The sequence below is a fragment of the Cyprinus carpio genome, chromosome B25, assembly GCF_018340385.1.
Source record: "Cyprinus carpio isolate SPL01 chromosome B25, ASM1834038v1, whole genome shotgun sequence".
Classification (NCBI taxonomy): domain Eukaryota; kingdom Metazoa; phylum Chordata; class Actinopteri; order Cypriniformes; family Cyprinidae; genus Cyprinus; species Cyprinus carpio.
Window position 1 is genome coordinate 23477623 of NC_056621.1, and position 14000 is coordinate 23491622.

The 14000-nt window shown below is 41.4% G+C and overlaps 1 protein-coding gene across 2 annotated transcripts in view; it reads left to right on the forward strand.

Moving 5' to 3' along the window:
- The window catches only part of LOC109080625 (excitatory amino acid transporter 2-like), a 50792-nt gene that overhangs the window by 23112 nt on the left and 13680 nt on the right, over positions 1–14000 (forward strand). For both annotated transcript variants that reach the window (XM_042753648.1, XM_042753649.1), the window contains exons 4-7: positions 5593–5843; positions 6635–6779; positions 6872–6998; positions 7093–7326. In XM_042753648.1, coding sequence (XP_042609582.1) covers positions 5593–5843; positions 6635–6779; positions 6872–6998; positions 7093–7326 — 757 coding nt within the window. The remainder of the gene's footprint in view (positions 1–5592; positions 5844–6634; positions 6780–6871; positions 6999–7092; positions 7327–14000) is intronic.

Sequence of the window (14000 nt, forward strand, 5' to 3'; positions counted from 1 at the left end):
TAATTGGACAGTTGGCTCAGAAGCCATTTCATGGACAGATGTGGGCTATTCTTTTGTAATTTCTACATCAGTTAAGGAGGTAAAAGGTCTGGAATTGATTCTAAGTGTGTCTTTTGCATTTGGAAGTTGTTGCTATGAACCCACATCATGTGGTTAAAGGATCTCAGACAATAGGCTTCAAATCAAAACAGATCCATCAGAGAGCTAGCAGGTACATTCGGATTCACTAAATCAATAGTTTGGTACATTCTGAAAAAAAAAAAAAGAACGCACTGGTGAGCTCAGAAACATAAAAAGGCCTGGACATCCACGGGATGATCAATGAACCCTCTCTATGGTAAAGAAAAACCCTTTCACAACATCCAGCCGAGAGAAGAACACTCTCCAGGAGGCCAGACGTGTCTCTGTCAAAGTCTACAATCAAGAGAAGACTTCACCAGAGCAAACAGAGGCTTCACCACAAGCTGCAAACAAGACAGATTAGACTTCGCCAAAAAAAAAAAGCCAGACCACTTCTAGAAAAATATTCTTTGGATGGCTGAAGTTAAGAACAAGCTGTACCAGAATGAGACGGGAAGAGAAAAGTCTGGAGAAGGCTTGGAACAGCTCAGGATCCAAAGCACACACATCATCTGTGAAACATGGAGCAGTGTGATGATGAGCATGTCTCCAGTGGCACTGGGTTACTGGTGTTTAGCTGATGATATCTTTATTTCAGACTCAAAAAGGTCCATATAGAAAAAGAAAAGAACAGCATACAACATGAATAACAACAACAACAAACAACAAGAAAATAATTTACATCTAATGTCCATATAAGCACTTTCTCCGGTGCCTCCAAAGTGCAGAGGTGTACCTAACAGTGCTTTTCTCTAAGATCACAATAATTTCATTTTTAGAGGCCTCAAGTGGCTTTATAAATTTATACACAAAATCTCTAATAACAGCATATAACATGGGCACCTGATTCTGAACAAAAAGCTGACTGGCACTTGTCCACCGAGGGACTTTTAATAAGAATCGCAATGCATCATTGTATGCAACCTGCAACTTGTTAAACTTAGCTTTACTGGAACTGCACCACAAGGGGGCAGTATACAGTGGAGTGCAATAGGCTTTAAACAAAGCTATTTTGACATCATCAGTACACATGCTACATTTACGAACAAGCTTGTTAGCTTGTGCATACAATTTACAGTACTGTCTCTGAATGTCATCGTCACAAAGGTCACTTCTAAGATATTTGACCTTATTCACCACAGATAACTCCTGTCCAGCCAAATAAAAAGAGGGAAACACGGCCTTATGGTCCTCCTTTGTCCTCACCAATATAACAACACTATTTTTGGTGTTAAACTTTAAATCATATTGCTCACCATAGTCAGAGCAGACTCTAAGCAACTGTTGCAGCCCAGCAGAGTAAGGTGACATTACAATTAGGTCATCTGCAGACAGTAGATGGTTCAAAAGTCTTTCTCCCACCATGCAGCCAGTCTTACAGTTTTAAGGCTTTGAGTAAGATCGTCCATATAAAGGTTAAAGAGCATGGGTGAGAATATTCCACCCTGTCAAACCCCATGTTACTAAAATGCCTTTCATGTTGTCGTGCCCCATCTAACTTGCATTGTTTGGTGTGTGTACCAAAAATGCAGAACCTGGACTAGGTATGGGGGAACCCCTCTCTGCTGTAATTTTACAAATAGCTTTCCATGATTAATGCGGTCAAAGGCTTTGGAGGCATCTAAGAAGCACCGACACATAGCGGAGTTCTGCTTTCTGTGCTTACTCACATCCTCTTTCAGTGTATAGATACACATATCAGTCCCATGCTTACTTTTAAAACCAAACTGCTCATCATTGGTAATAACATATTGCTGAAATCAGTCCAGTAATATTATCTCTAATACCTTAGACATCACACTGGCTAAGGAAATAAGCCTATAGTTTTCTATGCTAGATATTTTCCCTGTTTTGTCTTTAATTACAGGTACCAGCAAAACAGAAAGCATAGAACTGGGCAATGTGCCATAAATCAACATTCCAGTAAAACAGAAGGCCAATAAAACAACAAGTCTGTGACTAGCAAATTTCAAATGCTCTGCTGTGATTTGATCTAGGCCACAAGATTTATTCAGAACTAATTTTCCTATAGCAAAAGTTACTTCCTCAGCCTTGATAACCTCATTATTAAAAGACACATTCCCAATAATGAAATTGTCACTTATAACACAACTGAATAGGTCACTGTAATGCTTTCTCCAAAGATCTGCAATATTTTCAGATCTAGTAACCCTTTCAACACTAGAGGGCAGAGGAATTTTACTAGCATTCATAACTTCTTTCCAGAAATCTAGATCTTGTTTCGGGAGGAAGGTTTCCTGTACACATAAAATGTCTTTGTTCTCAAACAGTTTGTCAACGATGAGCAGTTTGTCCTAATGGGATAGAGTGAGTGTTAAATCGCGTTTGCCTTAACATCTTCAGTAGCGCCCTTTGACTTCATAGAAGCGCCGCACAAATGCACCTTCTGGCCACAAGTCCGGGTCGTACATTTCCCTCACGTCGTCACACTCCGCCATAACTTTAAATGAACTATATCGACTCTGCACAGTGTCTATCTTCATGCACATGAACTTACGGCCAAGTTTACTGTGCAAATAGCTTGTTAGTGTATCCGCATCTAGCTCCGGCATAAACTTTGTGGCAAAAACACTCACCAATTTAGTCCTCACAGTATAAATGCTACTACCCGGACCAGTACCAATGATGCCAGCTCTCTGGCCCCACTGTGCAGGTCTGACCCCCCGGGGCTTGGATCTCTCGTGCACCGTAGCTGCTATTTGTAACCAACGACTGCCTCTCTTCAGAATGAGAATCAGAAAGAGTTTTATTGCCAAATATGCTTGCGCATACAAGGAATTTGTTTTAGTGACATAAGCTTCCAGTACACAGAGACAAAAACAACACATAGACAAAAAATACATAAATAAATAATAATAATAAAAATATTGCAAAATAAATCGTAAAATAAATCAATTGTATGAACAGTTGTGCTATAGATGATAATGGAATAGAATAGAGTGAGATGCAGGGATGTACTGGGATGGAGGGGTAACAAATAAATATAAGGATATTGCACATTTTTATTGCATAAGTGGGGAACATTTAACTGTTCATGAGGTAGATTGCCTCGGGGAAGAAACTGTTCTTGTGCCTGGCTGTCCTGGTATTTGCGGCTTTGAAGCGCCCAGCCAGATAGCAAAAGTTTCAAAAAAAGGGGGTAACTTGGATGAGAGGGATCCAGAGTGATTTTCTGAGCCCTTTTCCTCACTCTGGATGTATACAGTTCTTGAAGGGTGGGCCACAGGTATGAAGTCATTAAGTCCTGTTATCTTGGGTTTCTTTGGAACGGGGATGATGGTGGAGTGTTTGAAGCAGGAAGGGTCTTCACACAACTCCAGAGATCTGTTGAAGATCTGTGAAAAGATGGGGGCCAGCTGGTCAGCACAGGTTTTCAGACAGGCTGGTGTAACGCCACCTGGAACTGGTGCTTTTCTTCTTTTGTTCTTCCTGATGACCTGGCACACATCATCCTCACTGATTTGAAGAGCGGGGGGAGGTGGGGAGAAGGGGATTGTAGGAAGTGTTAACAGTTGTGTAGGGAGATGGTCAGAATGGGTGTGGGGGTTTTAAATCTACAATAAAACTTATTCAGGTCTTAGCAAGTTGTTGGTTTGCCTCAGTGCAGGGGGGTGGTGTCTTGTAGTTTGTGATGGCTCTCAGCCCTTTCCACACTGAAGTTGAGTCATTGGAAGTGAATTGCTCTTTCAACTTTTTAGCGTAGGTCCTTTTAGCCACTCTAATCTCTTTATTCAGTGTGTTCCTGGCCTGATTATACAAGACTTTGTCCCCATTTCTGTAGGCATCCTTTTTGGCCTGACGAAGATGTCTGAGTTTTGCTGTAAACCATGGCTAATCATTGTTGAATGTTAAATAAGTCCTGATAGGAATGCATATGTACTCACAGAAACTAATATAGGATGTTACAGTCTCTGTGAGTTCGTCCAGATCTGTGGTAGCAGCTTCAAAAACACTCCAATCAGTGAGGTCGAAACAGGCTTTTAAAGCCCACTTTGTTTTGTTGGTCCATCTCTTTACAGTCTTTACTACAGGTTTAGCAGATTTAAGTTTCTGCCTGTAGGTTGGTATAAGATGAACCAGGCAATGATCAGACAGCCCCAGAGCTCCTGCGGCAAATAGAACGGCTTGCAGTTAACAAAGAGCACTTCTAGATCTGAACAGCACATCTTCTTTAACACAGTTACATCTGTACACCACCGTTCATTGATGTAAAAGCATGTCCGACCGCTGCGCGATTTCCCCGTTGATTCTGGGTCGCAATCTGCTCTGAACAGCCGAAAGCCGGGCAGATGGAGCGCGCTGTCTGGAATGGCATCATTGTGAAAGGTTTTCTTGAAGCTGAGAGATTTAAGTGTTGGAAATCTTTATTTGTCTGGGAGAGCAGAAGGATTTTGTCCATTTTGTTGAGTAGAGAGCGGACATTTGCCAGATGGATGCTAGGCAACGGCGTTCGAAATCCGCACTGCCTGAGTCTGACGAGAACGCCAGCTCGCTTCCCCCGTCTGTGCGTCCTGAAGCGTTTGATCAGCGCCGCTGCTCCGCCGATAACAATGTTCAGTAAAACATCCGAATAATTGTAATCCGGTAAAAGATTCCGTGGTGTGTTCTGCCAAATGTTCAGCAGTTCATCCCTGGTGAAACTGATCGTGTTTGATAAACAAAAAACAGGAAAAACGAACAAAAACAGAACAAACACTGGAGAGCCAAGTACTGAAGCAGCCGTGTGCGGCGCCATCGAGAGCATGCAGATTCTGGTGACCTTTAGAGCTAAAAAGCCACGTCTTAGCCACGGTACTCCAAGTAGTTGTTGTAGCCTCTGCAATAGCACTCTCCTCCACCAACCCAGGAGTTTTTGAAGGTAGAACAGTGGAATATTCTGCAGTGGCCATAATCTCAACCCGATTGAGCTGCATTTCACTCGCTGAAGACAAAACTAAAGGCAGAAAGAGCCACAAACACACAACAACTGAAGTCAGCTGCATTACAGGCCTGGCAAAGCATCACAAAGGAGGAACCAAATCTCTGCTGATGTCCATGAGCTCCAGACGCAAGGCAGTCATTGCCTGCAAAGGATTCTCAACAAAATATCAAAAATGAACATTTTATTCATGATTACATTTATTTGTCCAGTTACATTTGAGCCCCTAAAAATGGGGGGACTGTGTGTAAAAATGGTTGTAATTCCTAAGCATTTTATGTTATATTTTTGGTTTATTGTTTTATTTTTAATTCTGTTCTGGTCACTTACAGAGCCGAAATTATGAAAATTTTGTCAGTGTCCACAATATACATGTATATGGACCTAACTGTATCTTACTGAGCTAGAGTGGTAAAAAAAACAATTGTATATTAAAATACATAATGGCACTGCAATTTATTATTATTTTTTTTTGAGTTGTGAATATGACAGAATGATTGTGTAAAATAATATGCCATGTCTCCCTAACTAAGGTCTCGCTGGCCTGGATGCAAAGTCAAGTGGTCGTCTGGGTACCAGAGCCATGATTTATTATATGACCACTACTATCATTGCTGCTGTGCTGGGGGTCATCCTGGTGCTCCTCATCCACCCCGGAAACCCAAAACTCAAGGAGAATCTAGGAGAAGGAGCCCAGAATGATGAGGTTTCCAGTCTTGATGCATTTTTTGACCTTATCAGAAACCTCTTCCCTGAGAACTTGGTTCAGGCTTGCTTCCAGCAGGTAAGAGTTCCACAGGGAATGTTCAGACTCACTTTATATCAGGAGATTTTAACTACAAATTTTATACAGTATGCATACAGTATTGTGTAATATATACAAATTTCTGTTGTTCTTAATTTGAACACATTTTTTCTGTTTAACATGTTAGGAATAATTATGATAGCTGTGCTTTTGGTTCGCCTTATAGTGTATGGTCATTAAAAGAAATATTTCACCCAAAAGGTGGATTTGCTAAAAATGTGCTCACCCTCAGGCCATTAAAGATGTAGATGAGTTTGTTTCTTCATCAGAACAGATTTAGAGAAATTTAATTTTACTGAATCAGGAGCAGAAACATTATTATTATTATTTTAATACACTCACATTATTAGTTGTGGTAATATGTTTCATGTAAAATCAATCAATCAATTTAGGCCTGGCTTAAAATTATACTGTTATGTTGAATGGCTATAGTATGTAATTGCTCATTTTATGCCAAATGAAATATTCAAAATATTATCTTCATGTTGTTTTCACATTCTCTTGGTGATTCAGTGTGAAATTATATTTATGATACAATTTAGGTTATGGTGTCATTAATAGCGGAAATAATTATAGAATTCTGTGCAATATATGTGCAATCAACAATCCCAGTACTTTAGTTGTATTTACATTTAAAGTACCTGCATGTTATTATAGATGTATTAAATGTTTAATTTAATAATGTGCATTTCACCTAAAGACATCTGATATAAAGTGGGAGTGGAAGAATAAATTGGTGTACTTGATTGAGGTGATGTTGAAATGCACAGATCCAGACCGTCGTGAAGAAGGTAGAAGTTCAGCCTGATTTTGATGACACCAACAGCACTGACTATCTGTCCAATGCCACTAAACCACCACCTATTTTCAAAGACAAGAAATCTCTCCAGTACAAGAGCGGAATGAACGTGCTGGGTAGGGCGGCCATACTTGCAGATATCTAAAGATAGTTCCTTCACTTTTCATTGAAATATTGATTGATATCTTTGTCATTCATTATGTTCCAGGTATAATTGGATTCTTCATTGCCTTTGGTATTTGCATGGGCAAGATGGGAGAGAAAGCTAAGCTCATGATTGACTTCTTCAACATACTCAATGAGATTGTGATGAAGCTGGTTATCATGATCATGTGGTCAGTTGTGCTTTTTATGTCCTCTAGCTGATTACAAAGTCCAGTAATGATAAGTTATATATCGATGGACTCACATTATGGACTGACTCTATAGGTACTCTCCTTTTGGCATCGCCTGCTTGATCTGTGGAAAGATCATCTCTATCAAAGATCTGGAGGTGGTGGGCCGGCAGCTGGGAATGTACATGGTGACGGTTATTATTGGTCTGATCATCCATGGTGCCATATTCCTGCCATGCATCTACTTTGCAATTGTACGGAAAAACCCCTTCTCGTTCTTCATGGGCATCTTCCAGGCCTGGATCACGGCTCTGGGCACAGCCTCTAGGTATGAAATTACACTACATGATCTTTGCATGAAAGATAAATTCATTCTATGTAGACATACATTTGACAATGTTATAAAAATGTAATATTAAATGGCCTGAATTATTTTTTATTTGTCTAACACTTCTCACAATACACATTTAAAACAACTTTATAGAAGTGGTTGATGTTAATGTTTGGAATACTAACTGTCCACATTTAGCAGTTTAGTGCTAGGCAATAGGATAGTTTACATATAGTGTCAATATAAGCAATGAAGTAATTGCTAAATAGTTTATATTTAGGTATCTTTAGGTAGCATAAAACTCATTTGCACAACTGCAGTCCAAATCAAATATAGCGATACATCGTTAACATCACATCTCATTGGTTCTTGTGTCATGACATCATGACACATAAGAAACAGTCTGGTTTGGTGTTACTGACCTGTCACCATATTTGATTTACACTGAATAAGGAGTGTTCATCACATGAAGAGATTGCTTCAGAAGTTTTGGATTTATTTATGTCACTTTCATTTCGTTTATGGAACCTAACACTTTTGAATCCCTTTGACTTTCATAGTATAGACAAAAACAGCTGAAACACTCGGTCACTCTCAATGTCATGTAGGATGACCGATGAATTGGGATCTTGCTTAGAGAGACCAATCTACTTTGAGTGTAAACTAAACGAGCCAATGCAGATTGCATCCAGTTGTTGCTGATCATAACGTGAGTATAAGTAGGCAGTAGATGCAGCGCATTTTCAGCTTTTCACTTCGGAGCTGAGTGATCACATCGTTCTGCTCCTGACTACTCTACTGAGAGCAGAAGACTGAATGAGTTCAGCACACTCTTTGAGAGCTCTTGTGTTGGCGGTACGGCATGTCAGCAGTGATGGTTTCCTGTGTCAAGTGGATTGCACACATCAGGCTGCACTACTCCCTGTTTGTGTTGCAGGCAGCCATCTCCCCTGTGTGCTTCAGCACACTAAAATAGCTTTTTCCCTAAAAGTGCATTCACGGTGCATCTTTATAAAGACGATGTGGGTCTTGCTATAGACAATGTATCACCCGGGCGTTTCTGGATGCGGTCGTTACCAAGCTCCATTTCCTCAAAGGGCCAGAGCTTCATTGCCTCTGCCTCGATCTAGTTCTCGTCATGGCGGCAGTCAGGCGGGGGCTACTTCAGGCAGTAGCATGAGCAATCTGAGGGTAAAAGTGATGGCAAACCCTCCAGGGAACCAACCCTCGGGGGACCATCGCTCCTCTTGCACACCGCAACCAGTTGAGCTGCCAATGGAACGTGCTGGGCCCTCCACAAGGAGCATACCAGCAGTATCTTTTGGCGCTTCTCCAAATGACCAGATGTCGATTGCTGCATCAGAGGGTGAGCCGGAGCTTTCTGGAGAGGAAGGTTCGGCTGCGCTGCTGTCCTCCAGAACTGTAGCAATGCCTGAATCAGATCTGGAAATAACAGCTATGCTTTCCCAGGCCGCCGTGAGGGTAGGGCTCGAGTGGAGACCACCACAGTGTCCCGACCCATCAAGGTTGGATGATTGGTTCTTCGGGATGGTCTGTGCTAGTTCTCAGCACCCTGCCCTGGTGCTATTCTTCCCTGAGGTGCATGACAGGTTTACCAGGTTGTGGATGGCACCTTTTTCCCCCGGTGGAGCGGTTGGCTGCAATGCAGTTGTGTCCTAATACTGCCTCGTCCCGGCAAGGTGAACCATGCCTCCCCTCCCAGGTCTGTAGGTACTTGTCTGGCCTGTCCGACAATGCTTATATGGCCTGTGGAGAAGAAGCCTCCGCCTTACACGCTACAGCTTTACTGCAGGTTCTTCAGGCTAAAGCACTGAGGGACCTGCACAAGGGTGGTCACAATCTGAAATTTCTAAAAGAGCTCCAAACCGCAACTGATCTCGCACTCAGAGCAACTCGCTGACAGATATTTGTAGAGCTGCGGGCTGGGCGACCCCCAACATGTTAGCTAGATTATATAGCCTTCGTGTGGAGCCGGTATCTTCCTGTGAGAGCTCCACTGAGAGCCCCCGGCTTCAGGTCGGCTTGCTAAAACCGCTCCAGATAGTCCATATCGTAGACCCTGCCAAGCTCCTCCATCCCCTTGGCAGCCAGATGTGGTGGAGCGTCCGGCACCAGGCCCTCACTTTATGAATCCGTGAGAACCGGTAGAGGGCTGGGTTCAATATGTAGAGACCTAAGTGGATCCCATATGTGTAAAGTCCACGGTATGGCCTCAGAGTCCATTACTTTCTGCTATTTTCCAAGAGGGTTATAATCACCTCTAATCTTCCATATGCACCTAAACGATTGTTCATATGTGTAAGTGCTTCCGAAACCTTTGGGAAGGATGGGCTTCTGCAACTTTCTGGTTCCAAGTGGAACAGGCATGTTTTCCCAGTGTTATCTAGTCTTACTAAGTGGGTAGTGCCATAGCAGGAGTAACTGGTCTTCTTGTGGTAAGCCCTGGCCTGCACCAAAAAGAAAGGGTGCAAGAGGCTTCCACAGGACACTGGAAGGGGCCGTATCTGTGGCCCTTTGTTAGGGATCCCAATTCATTGGTCATCTGACGTGACGTAGAGAGTGACCGACTGAAAGGAATTTCTTGGTTATGTGTATAACCCTCGTTCCATGAAGGAGGGAACAGAGACGTCATGTCCCGTCGCCACAGCTTCTGTACCACCGCTGATCAGCCAGGTCACTGCCTCGGCTCCTCAGCGAAAACCTGAATATGTGCTGCATCTGCTCCCTACTTATACTCACTGCTTGGTATCCTCAGCTGGATGCAATAATCGCATGCCAATGTGCATTGGCTCGTTTAGTTTACACTTAAAGTAGATTGGTCTCTCTAAGCGAGATCCCAATTCGTCTGTCTTCTGACGTGACGTCTCCGTTCCCTCCTTCAAGGAACGATGGTTACATACATAACCGAGACATAATGTATTTTTTTTTCTTCAGAAAAACAATTATACTGGTAAAACCTGAATATGTGCTGCATCTGCTCCCTACTTATATTCGTATGTGTTTGTGTGCATGCTTGAATACATGGTTTATGAGCACACAAATGTTAAAGGGGTCATGAACTGCCTTTGTTTTTTTCAGTAGCGAATCGTGACTCTAGAACCTAAGCCCTCTCCCCCTACCCTTGTCGGGGGAAAGAACAAACTACCAGCCTAGCTTACAGTATTCTCTTCTAAAAGTCATCTTTGACAATTCCACCTCTGAAAAAAGAGGCTATTCCACCTCTGAAACAAGGCAGTCGCACACCGGAGGACAAGTACAGTGCTCCAATATGCCACACCATGTCTTTAAAATTCACAAATGTTGTTTTCTATGAGTGCACGCACACCGGCGGCACCACCGGGGACTGTCCGCAGATCCCAGCTGCGACTCTGGGTGCTGTTCATAATCCTGCCACGCTACAGAGCGCCTCAACACCACCCACATAATTTTCCATTAAAATACATTATATTTGTCCCAAATCATTGTTAATGTACATAATGACTTCATCCTAGGCTTGACAATTGTGTATCATGCATTTTTTTTCAGTAAAGCATTTGTCTTTCTGTGACTCTAATACATTTCGTGATTTATTTAGTGAGCTACAGATCACAATTTCTCATCCCATTTGCGTTTTTTTTTTTTGGATCCCAGAACTTTAAACTCATTGACACCACTTGCTCATTCTTGAAGTTAAGTTTTGACTGTTTTGGGATTAGATTAAATGTTTTGGACTGCCGTCTTGAACTGAGGGTGTGCAATATGTGTTGCACTGCGCTTCTTGTCCGGTGTACGACAGCAACAAAACAGTACAGTCGTGGCCAAAAGTTTTGAGAATTACATAAATATTGGAAATTGGAAAAGTTGCTGCTTAAGTTTTTATAATAGCAATTTGCATATACTCCAGAATGTTATGAAGAGTGATCAGATGAATTGCATAGTCCTTCTTTGCCATGAAAATTAACTTAATCCCAAAAAAAAAAAACCTTTCCACTGCATTTCATTGCTGTCATGAAAGGACCTGCTGAGATCATTTCAGTAATCATCTTGTTAACTCAGGTGAGAATGTTGACGCGCACAAGGCTGGAGATCATTATGTCAGGCTGATTGGGTTAGAATGGCAGACTTGACATGTTAAAAGGAGGGTGATGCTTGAAATCATTGTTCTTCCATTGTTAACCATGGTGACCTGCAAAGAAACGCGTGCAGCCATCATTGAGTTGCATAAAAATGGCTTCACAGGCAAGGATATTGTGGCTACTAAGATTGCACCTAAATCAACAATTTATAGGTTCTTCAAGAACTTCAAGGAAAGAGGTTCAATTCTTGTAAAGAAGGCTTCAGGGCGTCCAAGAAAGTCCAGCAAGCGCCAGGATCGTCTCCTAAAGAGGATTCAGCTGCGGGATCGGAGTGCCACCAGTGCAGAGCTTGCTCAGGAATGGCAGCAGGCAGGTGTGAGCGCATCTGCACGCACAGTGAGGCCAAGACTTTTGGAAGATGGCCTGGTGTCAAGAAGGGCAGCAAAGAAGCAACTTCTCTCCAAAAAAAAACATCAGGGACAGATTGATCTTCTGCAGAAAGTATAGTGAATGGACTGCTGAGGACTGGGGCAAAGTCATATTCTCCGATGAGGCCCCTTTCCGATTGTTTGGGGCATCTGGAAAAAGGCTTGTCCGGAGAAGAAAAGGTGAGCGCTACCATCAGTCCTGTGTCATGCCAACAGTAAAGAATCCTGACACCATTCATGTGTGGGGTTGCTTCTCATCCAAGGGAGTGGGCTCACTCACAATTCTGCCCAAAAACACAGCCATGAATAAAGAATGGTACCAAAACACCCTCCAACAGCAACTTCTTCCAACAACCCAACAACAGTTTGATGAAGAACAATGCTTTTTTCAGCACGATGGAGCACCGTGCCATAAGGCAAAAGTGATAACTAAGTGGCTCGGGACCAGAATTTTGAAATTTTGGGTCCATGGCCTGGAAACTCCCCAGATCTTAATCCCATTGAGAACTTGTGGTCAATCCTCAAGAGGCGGGTGGACAAACAAAAACCCACTAATTCTGACAAACGGGTTGCTATCAGTCAGGATTTGGCCCAGAAGTTGATTGAGAGCATGCCCAGTCGAATTGCAGAGGTCCTGAAAAAGAAGGGCCAACACTGCAAATACTGACTCTTTGCATAAATGTCATGTAATTGTCGATAAAAGCCTTTGAAACGTATGAAGTGCTTGTAATGATATTTCAGTACATCACAGAAACGACTGAAACAAAGATCTAAAAGCAGTTTAGCAGCAAACTTTTTGAAAACTAATATTTATGTAATTCTCAAAACTTTTGGCCACGACTGTACAGTGAGAGTGACTGATATTACCAAAATAAAAGTTAAATTGAAGTCAAATGCAAATCCTCATTACAAATGCATCTTCACACAAAATATACAGACACTCAATTCCTCCTACCACACAAAACCAACAAATATAATGTGTTTAAGACAATACATCATGACAGCACAGACAAACAAGCAGTCTTTATAATAAATATCATTGGCACAGCAGCCCAGTAAATGTCCTTACTTTTGTTATTTGCGGCTTCCATCGTGACATAAATAATAGCTAGTTAGTTTTATCAGCATATATCTTTTTTTTCTGATAGATATCCCACAGCGGGCGGAACTGATAACAAGGCTCCTCCATTAGAGAAAAGATATGATTGGCAAATTTTTCTGTCATTCGAAATTATTCTCCCATTGATTTACTATTGCTTGGCCCTCCATAATTTCACAGCTGGACCACCAATCACAGAGACGCTAGGTGGAAACATTCAGATATGAAGAAAAAAGGTTGGCGTTCATTAGCCCATTCACTGAATAGGAAGATTTGGATAAGTTGTTTTGTTTTGGGGTTTTTTCTCCAAGAAATTATATTTGTTTTATTTAGATGATGTTTGTCTAATTATGAATTGCTTGAATAAAATTTTTAATAATTATTTTTTTAATTTAAAATACTATTTAAAAATTGTAAATATTGATTTTACTATAAGTTAGGCCTTCTCTGAGGGCCTAGAGAGCCCTGATGGTTCCCCGCTGTTTTATTTTATTTTATTTTTATTATTATTATTATTATTATTATTATTATTATTTAGTACTGTTCTCTGAGGTCCACTTATAATGTTATCAAGATTTTGATAAGTAAATACATAAATAAATTAATAAATAAATACATAGTACATATCAAACGATCTGTTTAACAGATGAGGCAATAGTGAGCACGTAATGAAAACTGTTACTCACACTTGTGTTGCAACATTACTGTTGGATCAAGTATAGTCACACAGGATCATCACACAGCATTTTAGATTCAGGGTGTATTCACACAGAAAAGTCCACTAGTTTACTTGCTTTGGTCCGGACCAGATTGAAATTTTTTTTTTTTTTTTTGGTGCGATTCTCTTTCACACTGCCCTTTTTGCAAGTGAACCAGAAATTGTAAACAAAACCACACATGTGCTAAGGTCATCCATTGATTGGACAGAAATTCTCAAGCAGGGAAAAGCAGGAAGTTTGAAAACCGACTAATCATGGAGATTTTTCATAATGCAATTGTTATTATTTTACTGATTCTCTGTTATCAGCTACAAACAATAGCTATAAATATGAAGACACTTATGAACAT